We start from the raw sequence: 20,166 nt of genomic DNA on the forward strand, positions 1-20,166 counted from the left end.
GAGAAGAGAAGAGAAGAGAAGAGAAGAGAAGAGAAGAGAAAGAGAAGAGGCAATTTGGGGAGGGAGTTGTAAGGATGGGACTGAAAAGACAGGGGGCTTTGACCAGGATGTGATGTGAATAAAAATTAATGGATAAAAATTAAAGCCAAAAAATGTACAAATGAGGTTACTCCTCTAAAGTAGAACAGAAGAACTAATAGTAAGGAGAGGCCTTTGAAATTGTTTCTTCTTAGACATATCCTGTGGTTATATTTCATGTGGAAAACACATACTCCAACACAGCAGACTCATTTTTCTTCTAAAGAACAATTCATTTTGATCACTTGTTAGAGTTGTGATTCTGCAGAACAACACATAAATAAGGGAAACTAGATGGGAGACATAATGTTCTCTTGTGCAGACATCTTTCTACCCTCCATCCTCAGATTGGGATCCTTCCTTGAGGTCAGAGAATGTGGCCAGAAGAGGTTGAATAAAGCCAACATCTCCAGTCAGCAGGGAAATAGAAATTAAATTCTAAATGATAGATTGACACATAACCAATGGTATAAGAGCAACTGATTAAATAAAAAAGAATAAAAAGAGATGTTGTGTGGTTGGGGAGAAAGGGTTTCCTGTACCCTATCAACATGAACATGGTCCTGTATGAAATTAGCAAATAATGTGCAGGATCCCAAGAAATTACAAATGAAGACCACATTACTCAGCAATCACGAGTCTGGGTATGTACTGATGAAAGGAATTAACATTTCCTCTTAAATAGATTTGTGCATTTCCATGTACATTTCCTGATTCCACAATTGTGCTGAATATCACTGTTGGGTTCCCTGTTAGAAACACTGAGGTGTGAAGAAACATAAAGGCATCCTCACTGAATGGTGTTTGAAACGTCCTCATATCTATGGTCCTTCTATGTGTCATCAGTATTGAACTTGTCCTTGAGTTAAAGTGGGGAAAGAAGTTTTTCCTTTCAGATTGTTAAAAAAAAATTACTGAGGTACTTTGGGCATCCAAGACTGTCTACTGACTAACATGTGTCCTACTGAATTTTCATGTGGGCAAATACCCATTAAATCACTATACTGTAACACAGAAAAACATTTATTGCTTCCATGAAGTTCTTGTCCATATTCCCTCATGTGATCATGTGAGCCTGTATGGGGCACATGTGCTACCAATCTGTATGTTTTCTGGATGGTTTTCTGGCCTTTTCCCCTGACATTGGAAAGAGGTTGACTTGATTTTTCTAATTTAAGCAGACCATCCTTGTCTCTCCCTTTTCTAATCTCATGACTGATTTTCTCCAGCTTTTCTTTCACAAGGCCAGTGTCTTCAATGATGGGGATAAAATGTATGGAGCATTTTTGAATCCTACTGTCTTAAAACTCCTCAGTAGATTCATTCCTTTCATTGAGCGCCAATATGCCTACCAGTTTATATCATGTTTAGCACAATCTTCCTTAAGCACTTTTTTTGAGGATTTATTGAATTAAATTACTCAGCCATTTGATAAGTATTTTTCCTTCATTTTAGGAATTGTACATGTCATACATACATAATTAAATATGTATAATTACATTTCTAAGGTATTTTCCTCTTCACCTCACACCATATCTTCCCTAAAGTAACCTCTCTCAATTTCATGGTATCTTTACGTCATGTCAGTGCGATCCATATGAGTATGTCTGTAGAGTTAAGGACTACAGCATACAAAAACTAGCAGTGACCACAGTTTCAAATACTAAATGGCCCGCTCTAGGAAATATCTATATCCAACATCTCCTCACTAACAAGTAAGTATTGGAAATAATCTATAAAATCCATACTAGGTTATGATTGGCTTGGTCTCAAGTAGTACTTACACAGACCACAGCAATTACGAATATATGAATATGATAGGCATGTCAGATCCACAAGATATTATTTTACATTGCTCCTTCCCATGCTTCACCTCTTACATTCTTTCCACTTCCTCTTGCTCCATGTTTTCTAAGCCTTGTAGGAAATTAAATGGAACTGGAAAATGTGTCAAAAAATATAACAAAGTCTTGAAAGGACAAAGACTGCCTTTTTCTATTATATATAGAACATTCAAGTATGTCAGGGACCCTGGATTCTATCATGTAGCTTTTGGACCTAGGACAGGAATACTAGGCAAAGGACATATCTTATATGTGAGACAAGGAAGACCAAGGACAAGGGAATATTGGTGATGTGAAAGCAAAAGTCACTTGTGGCAAGAGGAAGGTGTAGAGAAGGAAGAAAGCAAGAGAACTGGTTAAATAGAAAAAAAAGACATCCTACAATTAACTAAAAGCCCTGATTATACAGATTATGTTAATTAGGGAAAATGAAAACTAGTCTACCATAATATAAACACAGTCGCATGTGACCTGGTGTAACAATACAAAAAGAAAATGGTGGAAAGAGGACTTAAAAGGGAAAAAAAATAAAAGAACTTTAGGAGGTAAGACAGGTAAGTTTGCTGCAAATAGATATATTATGTCTTAGACATACAGGAATCTGGAATGCCTCAGGTGCAAAGAATCTCAAAATCCTAAGAATGATATTCTCTGATGAACAGAGAAAATTCAGGTGAGTAATACTCCATTGTTTATTCGAGAAATTCTTAGGTAAATGGATGGAACTAGAAAATATCATCCTGAGTGAGGTATTCCAAAGAACACACATGATATGCACTCACTGATAATTGGATATTAGCCCAGAAGCTTGAAATATCCAAGATTCAACTCAGAGACCACATGAAGCTCATAAAGAAGGGAGACCAAGTGTGGGTGCTTCAGTCCTTCTTAGAAGAAGAAACAAAATAATCAAGGGAGCAAATTTGAAGGAGGAGCCGTCTGGAGACCATTCCACCTGGTTATCCATCCCATGTGCACTCACCAAACATAAACACTGATGTGGATGTCAGGAATTGCATGCTGACAGGAGCCTGATGTAGCTGTCTCCTTAGCAGTCTGCTAGAGTCTGACATATTCAGAGGCCAATGCTCACAGCTAAACATTGAACTGATGAAGGGATTCACAATGGGGGAGTTAGAAGACTGAAGGAGCTGAAAAGGTTTGCAGCCCCATGGGAAAAGCAACAATACCAATCAACCAGAGGTCTCAAAGTCTAAACCACAAGCCTGGGAGCACATACTGAGGGACCCATGGCTCCAGCTGTGTATGTAGGGGAGGATTGCCTTGTTGGGCATAGGTGGGAGAGGAGATTCTTGGTCCCATGAAGGCTGGACACTGAGTGTGGGGAAATTCGTGGATGGGGAGGTAGGAGTTGGGGTGTAGTTGGGGGCATATCATCATAGAAGCAGGAGGAGGGGGATAGTATAGGGGGTTCCTGAGCTGGGGGCGAATTGGGGTAAGGGGATAACATCTGATATGTAAATATAATATCCAATAAAAATATTCAGAAAATTCCAAGTGTTCCTGTTACAGAGAATGAGTTCTACTACCTTCAGCTCATAGGTATGACCCTCTACAGCCATTGGGAAAAGCCATCACCTGCCCAGACAGTGTGAAAGACTGAGGTCATATCTAGAAACACAGTTATGTGTGGTGCTATTTAATTGCACATGTTGTTTGATTTCATATCTGTGAACTATGGACTAATTACAGAATGTCTTTATTGTTTCCTCATGGCCTGTGAACACCTAGTGATGTCCAACCAAGTTTAGAAACATGCATCCAATGAGAAAGGCGGCACAAATTGTGGCCACACTCAGAGCTCAACTAGTCAGCCAAATATGAAATCTCTTTTTAACAATTCAGAAAAAGAGTAATCAGGATTACTGGGATGTAGCACATCACTGCAGCTCACATTAATCTCATAACTTTTCCTGTGATTTCAATAGAGAGGATAAATATTACCTTAAACTTGCGTGCTGATCCTAATGCATGAACTCTTCCCACTAGTTTCCTGCCCTATGTGAGTTCCTGTCAGATTTCTTTTCATAATGAGCAACAATGTATGACTGTTGGTTAAATAAACACTTTCACCCAAAATTCCTTTGTCGTGGTGCTTCGTCATAGCAATAGTAACCCACAGTAAGATCCCTGGTTCTCCTGAAAATATGAAATGTAGAACTTTTGGTAAAAATCACAGACTTCAGGCCATTATCTGAATATTATCCTGGTTACTTAATATCCACCAACAGAATGCACTTCCCATTTTCATTAATTTTACAAGGTTATCGGTTGCTAGGATCATCCAAAAGACAAAACAAAAGCAGTATAACATGTCTGTCTTCTGTAAGGAAAAAATGCATCCCTGGAGGTAAAGGAAACAGAGGAGCATACTGGGTAGTGGAAGAATGGCTGATGAAGGCAGGTCAGAGAGTTCAATGTCCTTAAGCTTTTTGTTTCATCATCAGGGCATTTTAGCAATGTGAGATAGGAATCCTGGAGGCACAGGTGTCCTGCTTGATCCTAGCCTCCAAGTCTGGCTCTGTTCCAGTCTTACTGATCAGCTTAACTCCTGAATAAGAGCTCCAAGGTGTTTATTCAGTACACAGTTATCAAAGCCTTGGGACTCTCATCACAGGAACCAAAGAAAAGAGTCTGAATCTAGTGTGCAGTGAAGAGTCACAGGATGCCAGTTCATCTGTGCAAAGAAGCCTGCATGGACAAATTAAGCTTTCATGTATTAACTGGTGTAGAATGTGGCCTTACTGATTTGCTGGAATGAGGACTCTGGCAAGATGATCAGGGCACTCTCCTAGGAGAACACTTCTTGTTTCCATACAGAGACTGGTCACCACTTTCTCAGATTAATCAGGCTTTGTTTTTAGAATCTAATGTTCACCATTTGAGATTTCTACTGTATGTTTTTCTCACTGATGGATATAAGTAAATCTGATTATGCACTCATTCTATCTATGAAATTCTCATAATTGATAGAATTATGCTATCAATTATTTTATCTAATGCTCTGATATTCATGTAGTTACTTTTTAATATTCACAATCAAAAACCTTTACTGCACAAGTAAGATAAGCACTGTTTTTTTCATGGGATCTTTGCTTGGACAATTCAACTCATTTGTACATAGTTCTATGGTGATTCTGATGCCTACTGTGACTACCAACATTCCTGTGATTTTCCAGTATTTCAAACTGTAGGAAGAAGTTCTTTGTTCTGTGTTGTACACATGAAATCTGGTATCTCTTAAACATATCAGCACTTACTATTAACAATGATATTAGTCATGATTTCATAGTTAATAAATCTACAGACATCATATTTTACCTGAACATGTAGAGACGGTTTAATGCTTTGAATTTGTGCTCTCTCTGGGAACTTTTAATTAACATCTACTCTGGGGGATAAATCTTTCAGAAAGGTTAGTAGCTTGAAAAAAATGTTTCTGAAATCATGACTCCTAAATGCAACATGGTGGGATGCAGAAAAACATAAGCATGAAGTCCAAGGAGATTCAAGATTATGAACCCATCACAATTCCATATCAAACTTAAAACATGGTTTCATGTAATTTACACCTTAAGCAAGTACAGGAAATAAAATGACATAAGTTATACTTTAAAATAATTTCTATTCAACCCGTCAGAAAAGCATATGTGAACTGAAGTCTTAATGTGCATAGAATGATATATTGATGCTTAAAATAAACTTTAGTGTCACAGGTGACACTTCATTGGACATAAGTGTGATCACAGCCCAGATGTTGATGCTGACTAGAAGAACCTGGTGTCTCACAGAAGAGCTAGAGAAGTGTCATTCAGAGAATGTGAGGAGAGTTTAGAACTAAGATTGATTTGATTACTATAATTCTGGATCTGAGCCTACAACAGCAAGTAACAATTCATACATTGCTAAATGTAAATCATTCACTATCATGTCAGCCAGGATCAGGCTGAGGATCAGTATGTATGGCAGCTGCTAAATAACATGTCCGCAAACATCATCTACCCCCTCAGGCCTCTGTAATTTCTTTCTCAGACTTCTCTTTCTCTGCATGTCTGTGTATTACAGCTGCCACATTGGTGCTAATATCATCGTTCCAAAGTGTACCTTGAAATACAGTGTAGTAAAATTTTAAAAGAAAACATCCAATACCATTCCTTTTACTGACGGTTGCCTTATGTATCCACTCATATCATATTTTGAAGCATATTCCTGAACATTTTCTCCAGGAATTTACTGTCTTGTTTAAAGACATCAGCTATTCATCATTCAGCCTTCCAGTAGGCACTATTTCTTTCTCAATTTTGAAGAATTGTATACTCCACATGTATATGTTTAATATGACCACATCTCTACCCTATTTTCTCCTTCAACATCCCTCATATTTTGCCAGCTCAACCTCTCTCAACTTCAAGGCATTTTTATTGCAGAAATGCTGCCCATATATACATGTGTGTGGAAGCAAGCACTGCAACATAGAAAATCTACCAGTGACCACATTTTCAAAAATGTGGTCCTCTCCAGGAAATATCTATATCCAGCAACTCCCCACTAAGAGAGAAGGCATGAAAAATACTTACAATGTCCATTCTAGGTTATGATTTGCTTGATCTCAGATGGGGCTTACACAGACAACAGCCACCATGAGCTCATGAATGCAATAGGCATATCCTGTCAACAAGACATTATTTCATGGTTCTCTACTCCAAGTTTCACATATTACACTCTCTCCACATCCTCTTACTCCATGTTCTCTGAGCCTTGGAAGAACTCAAATGTTATCTCAAGCAATATAACGAAGGCCTTAAAGGATAAAGACTAGCTGTTTCTTTCATATTCACAATCTTCTTTGTATATCTGTGGTTCTGAATTATATTTTGTAGCATGTGGAACTAGAACCCTAGGAAGAAGACACATCTTAAGTGTGGGTCAGGGAGCAACAAGGACAAGGGAATATTGGTGATTTATAGGCAAAAGTGAGAGGGAAAGGAATAGGAGGACAGAAACCAAAGAAGTGGTTAAAACGGAAAAAGGCATCCTAAAATTTAATTCAATGCCCTGGATATACTAATTATATTAATTGTGGAAAATCAAAACTAGCCTTACATAACATAAAGACAATTATGTTTACCTAATATAAAGATGCAAAAAGAAAATGGCATAGAACTTAAAAGGAATAAAAGAATTAAAAAACAACTACATTTGTCTCAAAGAGAAATACATCTACAGAGATTCTGAGTAGTAAACAGACAGGGACCAGGTGCAAGCCTCCATAGGGCCTGAGGAGAGCATTCTGTCATGAATAAGTTAATTTTGAAAAAATTCTAAGAGTAAATTCTGTTACCATACCTTCAATAAAGGTATTGACCTGTACAAAAGTCACACTAGTAAAATGGCACGAGCACTCCAGACAGTGGGAAAGGCTAATCTCATATCTAGAAACATGATTATGCACGGTTATATTTAATTGCATATTCATACTAGGACACATGAAAGTATGGAAACAAAGTATGTTCTATGCACATGTACAAACGTGAACTAAATGAAATATGATGAAATCTTAACTAAAACAAAAATGTGAATATGAAAGTATGACACTGTTAAATTCTGTAACTGACATCTGTGTCTTTGATGTCTTATATGTGCTGTGATCACTGCCATCTGCCCAAGTCCAGCTCCAGAGCATGCTATAGCAGGAAAACATGCAAATAAGGCTTCTCAGTGCCCATGAAAACCAGCTCTGCTCTCAAACTACAGCTCAGACAGAGGAGCCCAGCCCTGGATTCCCCTGTCCTCACATTCATTGACCAGTAGTAAACACCGAGCACTTGCCATGGACCTCAGGCTCAGCTTGGTTTTCCTTATCCTTATTTCAACAGGTAATTCATACAGATTAGATTCTGTCTCTTGTGTGTATATGAGAACTAGAAAAAATGTTTTATTTTTTCATCTTGTTTTGTTTTGTTAGTGACAATTTTCTAATCAGAATTCTCTATTTGCAGGGGTAGAGTGTGAGGTGAAGCTGGTGGAGTCTGGGGGAGGCTTAGTACAGCCTGGAAGTTCTCTGAAGCTCTCATGTGCAGCGTCTGGATTCACTTTCGATGACTATGCAATGGCATGGGTCCGCCAGATTCCAAAGAAGGGGCTGGAGTGGATGGCAAGCATTAGTTGGAGTGGTGGTAGCACCTACTATCCAGACACGATGAAGGGCCGATTCACCATCTCCAGAGACAATGCAAAAAATGCCCTATACCTGCAAATGAGCAGTCTGAGGTCTGAGGACACAGCCATATATTACTGTGCAAGACACACAGTGGGTGAATATTACTGTGAGCTCAAACATAAACCTCCTGCAGAGCACTTGAGACCAGCAGAGGGCACAGAGAGCACACAAAAACTCCTAGTTACTGACAGTTATAGCCTATGTAGAAAGAGTTAGAGGGAAAAGAGGGTGCAACTTCTTTGTGTCTAGGCTGCCTGCATACAAGGATTGTCTCTACAATTATAGTGTGTAGTAACCCTGAAGGGTACAAATACTTTTTTTCAAATTTCAGTTTTCCTGTTTAATATGTGTTTTGTATTCATGTATTTATTATAGTGGCCCTTTTTCTCTCTGTAGGTCTGTCTGTGTTTATTTATTTATTTGTATCTTTATCATTCTATTTATCTCTCTCTGAATCTCTCTGTGCCTCTCTCTCTTTCATTCTCTCACTCTCAATGGGTGAATGTGAATGACTGTGTGTTGTGATTGTGTGTATGAACGTGTACATGTTGAGATAAGATGATTTCTTCTATCAATCTACACAATAACTTTGAAATACAGTCCATCTCTGGGCCTGGACCTTACGATGGGTATAAAACCAACCTACTTTTTAGTTACAGAGAACTAAACATAGATACTTGTGCTTCTGTGGTAAAAACTTCATGTACAAACTTACATAAGCAGGCCCATTGTAAATGACTTTTAATTGTAGGATAACTTCTGACTTGAACACAAAATGCACAGCATCACACAGGGTGGAAGTGATTTCATACAAAGACCAAGAAGAGACCTTGAAGAAGCAAAGAATTCTTGAGACCCTGACAGGGGAGAGACCCAGTAAAACTCCCTGGTTAGAGCACTATGTGGGATTTCAGTTAGAGAAACACAGAAATCATGGCTCCATTGAAGATGTGGGTTGAGCCTAAAATATTCAGAACCAACATTTAGAGATTCTAATCCTTAAGGACTACACTTTTGACCAAGAACATGTACAAGGTGTTAATGACTTTTGTGGTGATTTGAGTATGTTGTCCTCTAGAAAGTGAAAATATTAGGATATGTGGTCTTGTTGAAGTACCTGTGGCTTGTTGTAGATAATGCATCATTCTAGAGGTGGGCTCTGAGATTCAACGCTTAAGCTCAGAACAGTATAGATTAGAGGCACCTCCTGGCATCCAGTGCAAAGAATGACTCTTCCTGGCTGCCTTCAATCAAGATGTAGAATCTTGAATCTTCCAGCATTATGTACACCTGAATGCTGTCATGCTTCCCTCCATAATATTAGACTGAACCTCTGAAACTTTAAGCCAGCCCCAAATAAATGTATTCTTTAATAATACTGGAATTTGTTATGGTGTCCTTTCACAACAATGAAATCCAAACTAATAGAAGGTTTTAACTGTCTGTACTACAGTACCATCCTTATTTCCTTGTTGATGTAAGTAAATTATTGAACCAATACTACAGACAACTTTATCCAGCCACCTCTCCACCCACCTTCATTAGACCTGCTGATCCAGAATCATAGAGATTAGATTTCCTTCCTGCACTAATTTCCCCTACCTGTCCAGACATCTGATGTATGCCCAGCTATCCTGAGCTGTCAACTCTCTGCCCAAATTCATCATAACTACTGGACCAGAACCATACTGTGGCTCACCCAACTGCTGGTAGATTTGCACCTTCCTCTGAGTTCTATTGTTCATCCCAAAGGTACCCACCAGAAGCCTCCAATATAAGGATGATAGATATTAGGCCACTTCCTAATACTGATTACAAAGGGAATATCCAGAAACGACCAGATGGTTACTGGCCAGCATAAGAACACAATAAAAACAAAACTCAGCACCATGGTTATTGTATTACAGCAAGCCTTGCATATCCTAACATAACCAAAGAACAAGAAAATGGCCTTAAATCCAATCTTCTACTGATGATGAAGAACTTTAAAAGTTAAATTAATAAAGCCCTTGAAGGAATACAGGAAAATACAATTAAATGTTTGAAGAAATTAAATAAAACTGTTCAAGACCTGAAAATGGAAGGACAAGCAATAAGAAAAACACAAACTGAGGGAATACTGGAGATAAAAACACCTAGAAAGATAGCAATAACAAGAGATTCAAGCATCATCAACAAAATAGAATAAAATAAATGAAAAACAAATTCTTAGGTGTAGAACCTACAACAGAAAATATTGATACACTAGTCAAATAGAATGTTAAATCTGAAAAACTCCAAACAAAAAACAACCAAGAAGTTTAAGATAGAATGAAAAGACCTAACCTAAGAATATTAGCAATGGATGGTGAAGAGTCCCAGCTCTAAAGACCAGAAAATGTTTTCCAAAAGTTTGGAAGAAAAGTTTACCTGAAGAAAGAAATAACTATAAACATAGAAGAAGCTTACATAACACCAATTAGACTGGATAACTAAAGGAAATCCTCCTACCAAATAATAATCAAAACACAAAATCTATATAAAAAAGAGATGATTTTAATAGGTGCAAGTAACATACAAAGGCACACCTATCAAAATTACAGATTTCACAACTGAGACACTGAAAGTCAGAAAGGCCTGGACAGATATCTTGCAGCATCTAAAAAACTTACAGATGCCAACCTACAACACCCAAACTCTCAATCACCATAGATGGGCAAAAAAAAAAAAGATATCTCTAGGCAAGTCCAAATTTAAACAAGATATATTCACAAATCAAGCCTGATAGAAAATACTACAGGAGAAATTTCCAACACAAGAAAGATAACTACACCCAAGAACATACAAAAATAAGTAATTCTGTACAAGAAAAAATAAAACAAGGGAAGCACCCACATGTGCGGGCACACACTCACTACAACACCAAAATGACAGGAATTAACATTCACTAGATATGAATATCTCTCAACATCAATGGATTTAATTACCCCTCAAAATGCACAGGATAACATAATGGATAAAAACACACATTCCATCACACTGTTGCATACAAGAATCACAACTCAGCAATAAAGAAACATATTACATCGGAGTAATAGGTTGGAAAAATAGTTTTCCAAACAAGCAGACACAAGAAGAGAATTGGAGTAGGAATACGGATGTGTAATAAAACTGAATACCAACTGATACTTTATCTAAAGAGATAGGGAAAGACCTTCATAATCATTAGTGAAAAAATCGAAAAAATTATATCTCAATTCTGAACATCTATGCTCCAAACACAAAGGCATCTACATTTGTAAAACAAACACTGCTAAAATGTAAATTTCACATCAAATATTACACACTATAGTAAAAGAATTCATCACATGATTATCATCAATCAACAGGTCATCCAGACAAAAATTAAATGGAGAAATTATGAAAATAACTGATTTTATGAATCCAATGGACTTAGGAAATATGGTCAAAAACTTAACTCAAGCTAAAAGAATATACCTTCATCTGATCACCTCATGGCACCTTTTCCAAAACTGACCAAACCAAAACATATACTCAATCACAAAGTAAGCCTCAACAGATACAAGAAAAGCAAAATTATGCCTAGTAACTTATCAGACCACCAAGTACTAAAGTTGGACTTCAATAAAAATAGACAGCCTACACATACACACATGTCAACTGAAAAATCTCTGTATTCAGTGATCTCTGGCTCAGGGAAGAAATACAGAAAGAAATTAATGACTTTATAAAATACAATGAAAATGAAGGAAAAACACACCCAAACTTATGGGAAAGAACAAAAGCACAAAGAACTTAAGAGGAAAGTTCATAAAACTAAGGTATTCCATAAATTAGAGAGTTCTCTGTGCCCTCTGGTTGGTGTGGCAAATGGGTTAACTATCAAAAGGGAGGCATGACAACAGAAACCAAGGGAATTCAACAAATAAGCAAATCGTACTACAAAAGGATATACTCAACAAAACTGGAAAACCTGGATGAAATGGACAATTGTTCTAGACAGATACCAGGTTTAAAATTAAAACAGGAACAGATAAACCATATCAATGGTCCAATAACCACTAAAGAAATAGCACAAGTCATTAAAAGTCTCCAACCGAAAAACGCCCAGGGCCAGATGGATTTTGTGCAGAATTCTGTCAGACTGTCAAAGAAGACCTAATACCAATATTCTTCAAACTATTTAACAAAAGAAAAACAGAAGAAACACTACTCAATTTGGTCTATGAAATCACAATTACACTTACACCTAAATTACGCAAAGACCTAATAAAGAAAGAACTTCAGACCAATGTCCCTTAGGAATATTGATAAAAATATACTCAATAAAATTCTTGCAAACCAAATCCAAGAACCCAACAAAACATTTATCCTTCATGATCAAAATAGGCTTCATCCCAGGGATGTAAAGATGGTTCAATATATGGAAATCCATCAAAATAATCCACTATATAAACAAAGCCAAAGGGAAAAAAACCACATGGTTATCTCATTAGATGCTCATTTATTGCCAAAAATCATTTGACAAAATTTAACACCCTTTCATGGTAAAAATTTTGGAAAGATCAGGAATTCAAGGCTCTTACCTAAATGTAGTAAAAGCAATATACAGCAAACTAGTAGCCAACATCAAACTAAATGGAGAGAAACTTGAAGCAATCCCACAAAAATCATGGACTAGAAAAGGCTACTCACTCTCTCCCTACCTCTTCAACATAGTACTCAAAGTCCTAGCTGGAGAAATTAGACAACAAAAGGAAGTCAATGGGATACAAATTGAAGGAAAAAGTCAAAATATCACTATTTGCAGATGATATGATAGTATACTTAAGTGATACAAAAATTCCACCAGACAACTTCTAAATCGGATAAGCAATTTCAGCAAAGTAGCTGGATATAAAATTCACTCAAACAAATCAGTAGCCTTCCTCAACTCAAAGAAAATAGGCTTAGAAAGTAATTAAAGTAACAATACCATTCATAATAGTCACACATAATATATAATACCTTGGTGTGACTCTGACCAAGCAAGTGAAAGATCTGTATGACAAGAACTTCAAGTCTCTGAAGAAGGAAATCAAAGATCTCAGAAGATGTAAAGACCTCCCATGCTCATGGAATAGCAGGATTAATATAGTAAAAATGACCATCTTGCCAAAAGCAATCCGCAGAATGATTGTAATCCCCACTAAAATTTCAACTCAATTCATCATAGAGTTAGAAATAGCAATTCTCAAATTCATTTGGAATAACAAAAAAAGCCAGGATAGCAAAAATTATTCTCAACCTAGTCACAAAAGAATACACATGGTATGTACTCACTGATAAGTGTATAATAGCCCCAAAGCTCTGAGTACCCAAGATACAATTCAGCGACTACATGAAGCTCATGAAGAAGGAAGGCCAAAGTGTGGATGCTTCCTTTCTTCTTAGAAGGAGGAACAAAATATTCATGGGGTGAAATACAGAAACAAAGTGTGGGACAGAGATAGGCCATCCAGAGACTGCCCCACCTGAGGATCCATCCCATATACAGTCACCAAACACAGATACTATTGTAGATGTCCAGAAGTACATGCTGACAGGTGCCTGAAATATCTGTCCCCTGAGATGCTCTACCAGAGCCTGTGAAATACAGAGGTGGATGCTAGCAGCCAAACATTGGACTGAGAACAAGGTCCCCAGTAGAAGAGTTAGAGAAATAACTAAAGGAGCTGAAGGGATTTGCAGCCCCACAGGAACAATATCAACAAACCAGATCTCCTTCCACCGAGCTTCCAGGGACTCTATGGTTCCACCAACCAAACAGTACACATGGAGGGACCCATGACTACAGCCACATATGTAGCAGAGGATGGCCTTGTTGGGCATCAATGGAAGGAGAGGCCCTTGGTCCTGTGACATCTCAATGCACCTGTGTAGTTGAATGCCAGGAAGGAAAGTTGCAAGTGTGTGGTTGGGTGAAAGAATACCATCATAGAAGCAGGGAAGGAGGATGAAATAGAGCGTTTCCAGGGGGTACTGGGAAAGAGGTTAACATTTGAAATGTAATTAAAGAAAATATCCAATAAATAAAGAAAAGAAAGAAAAGAAAAGAAAAGAAAAGAAAAGAAAAGAAAAGAAAAGAAAAGAAAAGAAAAGAAGAAAAGAAAAGGGCAGGGCAGGGCAGGGCAGGGCAGGGAAGGGAAGGGAAGGGAAGGAAAGGAAAAAGAAAGAAAAGAAGAGAAGAGAAGAGAAGAGAAGAGAAGAGAAGAGAAGAGAAGAGAAGAGAAGAGAAGAGAAGAGAAGAGAAGAGAAGAGAAAAACTAAGGAAGTTACCATACGAGTATTTAAAAAATACATCAGAAGGCTCCAGAAAAAAGGAGAAGCAAATACCCCCCAGTGCCGTGAACACCAGGAAATAATGAAAATCAGGGCTGAAAGAATCAAAGAAACCAAGAGTAGGTTCTTGGAGAAAATCAACAACATAGAGAAACACTTAACCACACTAACTAAAGACAGAAACACAATATACACATTTTAAAAAATGAGAAAAGAAATGAGATGCATAACAGTAGACAATGAGAACATTCAAAGAATCTTTAGATATTACTGCAAAAGCCAATAACACAAAATTGGAAAATCTAGGCATATGTAAATAATTAAAGTTAAATCAAGATTAGGCAATCTATTTAAAGAGCCTTAGAATCCCTGAGGAAATAGAAGCAGTTATTAACCCATAGTCAGATGATTTTAGCACAGAATTCTACCAAACTTTCAAAGAGATAACCCAAATACTCCACAAATTAATCCACAATATAGAAACAGAAGGAAGACTGTCAAACTCATTCAATGAGCCCACAGTCACTCTAATACCTAAACTACACAAAGACCAATTTTTCTTATGAACATTGATGCAAAAAAAAAGCTAATAGAGTACCCACAAAATGAATCTAAGAAAACATTGGAAACATCATCCATCATGATTCCATAGATGAAGGGATGGATCAATGTTAAAAAATTCAAATAATAATTTACCATATAAACAGAAAAAAGTAAAACTAACTTTAATATTTCATTAGACGCTTAAAAGTTTTCTGACAAATCCAGTATCCCTTCATGTAAAACATCTAAGAGAAATTATAAGTGAGAACAAAATAGAAATGGAAGGCAGACTGAGGGAGGGATCTGAGTGGGAGAGAGGAGGGGTAGAGGAATAGGGGCTGTATTAGGTGTGAGAAGACACAGAGACAGGATTGAGGCCCATAAGGCCAAGAGAATGAATGGAAATCTGCAATTCCTTGGGGTGGGAATGTGAGGGGAGTCTCTCTATAATCCCTGATACCAGGGTTAAAAAAGTGCTGGAGAGATCAGGAATTCAAGGTACATTCCTAAACATAATAAAAGCAATATACAGCAAGCAAATATGTCACATCAAATTAAATGGAAAGAAAAATATCACTAAAGTCAGGAACAAGACAAGATTGCCAATTGCTCTCTATACATTCGATATATTACTTGAGATTCTAAATAGTACAATTAGACAACTAAAGTAGATCAAGGGAATACAAATTAAAAAGAAAAATGAGAAATTATTGCAATTGGTATATATGATAAGATACATTAGCGACCTTACAAATTCTTCCAAAGTTTTCCTATAACTGATAAATGCCTTCAGAAAAATGGCTGGAAAAAATTGGCTCAAAGAAATCACTATCCCTACTTTATACAAAATATAAACTAGCAGAGAAAGAAATTAGGAAAACAACACTCTTCACAATAATCACAAATAATATATCACTGTGTAGCTCTAATTAAGTACATGAAATACCTGCATAAAAAAAAAAACCTCAAGTCTCTGAAGAAAGAAATTTGAGAAGATATCAGAAGATGAAAATATTCCCCATGCTCATGGATGAGTAGGATTAACATAATTAAATTAGCCATCTTAACCAAAAGCAATCTACAGACTCAATGCTATTCCCACCAAAATTCCAGGACAGTTTTTTACAGGCCTTGAAAAAGCAGTTCTCAACTTCATACGGAAAAAAAAAAAAGTGATCAACTAAATCTATCCTGAACAATGAAAGAACTTCAGGAGAGATCACCATTCGTAACCTCAAGCTGTACTACAGAGCAAAGTGATAAACACTGCATGGTATTGGTTTAGAATCAGACAGGTCAATCAATTGAATCTAATTGAAGACTCTGAAATAATCCCACACCTATGGACACTTGTTTTTTGACAAGGAAGCCAAAAAACATACAGTGAAAAAGGACAATGTCTCCAACAAATGGTGCTCAACTATCTCTGGAGGTCTGCATCTAGAAAAATGAAAATAAATTCATGTTTATCATCTTACATGAAATTCAAGTCTAAGTGAATCACTGACCTTAAGCTAGAGATGTATACACTACATCTAATAGAACAAAACTGGGATTAGCCTTTAATTCATTCATAGGAAACAATTTCCTGAAAAGAACCCCTATGGCTTAGGCTCTTAGATCATCAATTAATAAGTGGGCTATTAAATTAAAATATTTCTGTGTGGCAAAAGACACTGTCAATAGGAGAAAATGTTACCCTAGAGATTAAGAAAGGTTCTTCACTAACCTTATATCAGACAGAACAATAATATTCAAAATCTATAAAGAACTCAAGAAATTAGACTACCATTGAAATAATCCAATTTGAAAATGATGTAAAGTCATAAACAGAAGTCTCAAAAAATCTCAAATGGCCTGGGAGTAGTTAATAAAATGGTCAACATTCTTTTTGTTTGTTTTATTTATTTTCATTCTAAATGTTATCTGCCTTTCTGTTTGCACATTCAAATATTCCTGACCCCATTTGACTCTCCTCTATCACTGAGAGAGTACTCACCCACATGACCACCCACATACCTCCCCTCACCCACTCCCACATTCCCCCCTCCCCCCACACACACATACTCTACATCTCTCTTCCCTGGGGCATTATGTCTCTACAGAATTAGGCATATCTCCTACTGAGGACAGGCAAAGCAATCCACTGCTTTATATGTGCTTGGGGCCACTGATTATCCCAGGCATGCTCTTTTTTTGGCTTAGACTCTGGGAATTCCTAGGGATTAGGGTTAGTTGATTCTTTTGATCTTCCTTTGGGGTTGTCTTATTCACTATCTCCTTCAATCCTACTCCTAACTCTTCCACAGGGTCCCTAAACTCAATCCAATCAATAATTGGATGTAAGTATCTACATCTGTGTCATTCACCTGCTGCTAGAGCCTCTGAGAGGACAGTCATGCTATGCTCCTGTATGCAAGCACAGCATACCATCAGTAATAATGTCAGGATTTGGTACCCACCCATGAGATGGATCCCCAGTTGAGACAGTCATGGAATGGCCTTTCCTTAAATCTCTACTTTATATTTTTCCCCTGAATTTTTTTAGACAAGAATAATTTTGGCTGTACCACAGAAAAATGGTGACAAAATCTGCATGATATTGGTACAGAGACAGACACATTAATCAGTAGAATAGACTTGAAGACACAGAAATAAAGCCACACACCTATGGGCACTTGATCTCTGACAAAGAAGTCAAAATGATGCAGTGGAAAAAGAAAACATCTTCAACAAATGGTGCTTGATCTAGTCTGCTTGTAGAAGAATGCAAATTAATCCATAGTTACTACTTTGAACAAAGCTCAAGTCCAAGTAAAGAACTTTAACATAAAAGCAGACACATTGAATGTAGAAAGTGGGAAATAGCCTTGAACTCATTGGCACAGGGGAGAATTTCCTGAACAGAACACCAGTGGCTTAGGTTCTAAGATCAACAATAGAAAATTGAACTTCATGAAACTGAAATTTGTAAGACAAAACTGTCAATAGGACAAAATGGCAACCTACGTATTGGGAAAAGTTTTTCACTAACCCTATGCCTAATGGAGGGCCGATATGCAAAATATATAAAAAACTGAAGAAGGTAGACTCCAAAAACCCAAATAGACCATTTTAAAAATGGAGAATAGCAGTAAACAGAGAATTTTCAGCAGAGGAATCTGGAATGGCTGAGAAGCACATAAAGAAATATTCAGCATCCTTAGTAATCAGGGAAATGCAAATAAAAATTACCCTGAGATTCCTCCACCTTACACAAATCAGAGTGGCTAAGATCAAAAACTCAACTGATAGCACATGCTGGCAAGGAACTAGAGAAAGATGGACACTCCTCTACTGCTGGTGGGATTGCACATTGGTACAAGCACTCTGGAAATCAATCTGGTGGTTCCTGAGATAATTGAAAATAAATCTATCTGAAGATCAAGCTACACTGTTCCTGGGCAAATACACAAATGATGCTCTATAATACCACAAGGACATATGCTCCACTATGTTCATAACAGTCTTATATATAATATCCAGATGTTGGAAACAACCCAGATGTCCCTGAACCAAAGAATTGATACAGAAAATATGGTCACTTGCACAATGGAATATTATTCAGCCACTAAAAAAAGTCATTAATTTTACAGGCAATTGGATGGTACTAGAAAGCATAATCCTGAGTGAAGTAACACAGACCCAAAAGGATATGCATGGAATTTACTCACTAATAAGTGGATGTTAGCCAAAAAGTAGAGAATTACCATGATACAATGCATAGACTGTAAGAAGTTAAACAAGAAGAAAGACCCTAATGAGGATCCTTCAATTCCACTTAGAAGAGGGAACAAGATAATCATGGAAGATGGAGGGAAGGAGGGACCTGGGTGGGACATGAGAAGAAGAGGGGAAAAGAGGTACAGAATCAATTATTAGGACAGACAGGAGAGATACTCAGAAGGCTAGGAAAATAAATGTAAATATTCATCTGTAGCAGATGTGGGTGGGTAGTAGGGGAACATCTAAATATTCTAAGATATCTGGGATGTGTAAGGCTCCCAGAACTCAGTGGAGATGTCCTTAGCTGAAATGCCCACCAGTTGGGAGATAGAACCTGAAGAGTCCACCTCTAGTAGATAGACAGGGCTCCAGTGTAGGGATGGGGCCACCAACTTACCTTTAAAGTGGTTAATGTTCTTAATCATTCAGAAAAAGCAAATCAAAACACCATGAGATTCCACCTTATACTGGTCAGAATGGCTAAGCTCAAAAACTCAAGTTATAGATCATAGTGGCAAGGATTCAGAGAAGGCAATGACTCCTCCATTCCTTATAGGAGTGCAAACTAGTATAACCTCTTTGGAAATACATTTGATAGTTTCTCAGAAATATGGGAATAGTTCTATTTCAAGACCAAGCTGTACCACTCCTGAGCATATACCCCAAAGATGCACCATTATACCACAGGAGCACTTGCTCAACAATGTTTATAGCTGCTTTATTTGTAAAATTCAGAAACTGAAAGTAACTTAGATGTCCCTCAACTGAAGAATAGATGACGAATATGTGGTACATCTATGCAGTGGAATATGATTCAGTTATTAAAATCAAAGACATCATGAATTTTGCAGGCAAATTAAAGAAACCTCCTAAAGTTCCTTCTGATCATCCTCAGTGAGGTAATCCAGCGCTAGAAAGACATATATGGTGTGTGTTCACTTATAAGTGGACATTATCCATAAAATGGAACACAATCGTGCTACAATCCACAAACCCAAAGTAACTGGATAATAAGTAGGTTCCAAGGGAAGATGCATAAACCTCACTCAGTGACAGAGACCAGCTAACAAAGACGCCTTAATGAACAGACAGACTACCTCTCTGATGGCAAGTAGCAAATTTTTTACTTCAGCAGTAAAAGATATACCAACAGTATGACTTAGCAAATTTGAATTACAATAACATCTCTTACTGATACAATAAAATCTTGTGTGGATCAAAGCTATCATCCTGAGAACATTCAAAGAAACACATACCCTCGACTCTTGACAGCATTCCAAGATTTAAGGAACACATTATCTCGGCTTCCAGGCTACCTCAAAGTGTTTTTATTATTCCCTTGAACATGGAGATAAGCGCAAGGCATGCTGAGGG

General features: G+C 37.3%; 1 gene segment (V, D, J or C); it reads left to right on the forward strand.

Moving 5' to 3' along the window:
• Window positions 1-7,711: 7,711 nt before the first annotated feature.
• LOC114629975 lies at window positions 7,712-8,379 on the forward strand. The segment is given in 2 exon segments: window positions 7,712-7,819; window positions 7,943-8,379. Coding segments are annotated over 2 exon segments (483 nt in total).
• Window positions 8,380-20,166: the final 11,787 nt, after the last annotated feature.

This window comes from Grammomys surdaster, unplaced genomic scaffold (assembly GCF_004785775.1).
Source record: "Grammomys surdaster isolate TR1022 unplaced genomic scaffold, NIH_TR_1.0 323, whole genome shotgun sequence".
Classification (NCBI taxonomy): Eukaryota; Metazoa; Chordata; class Mammalia; order Rodentia; family Muridae; genus Grammomys; species Grammomys surdaster.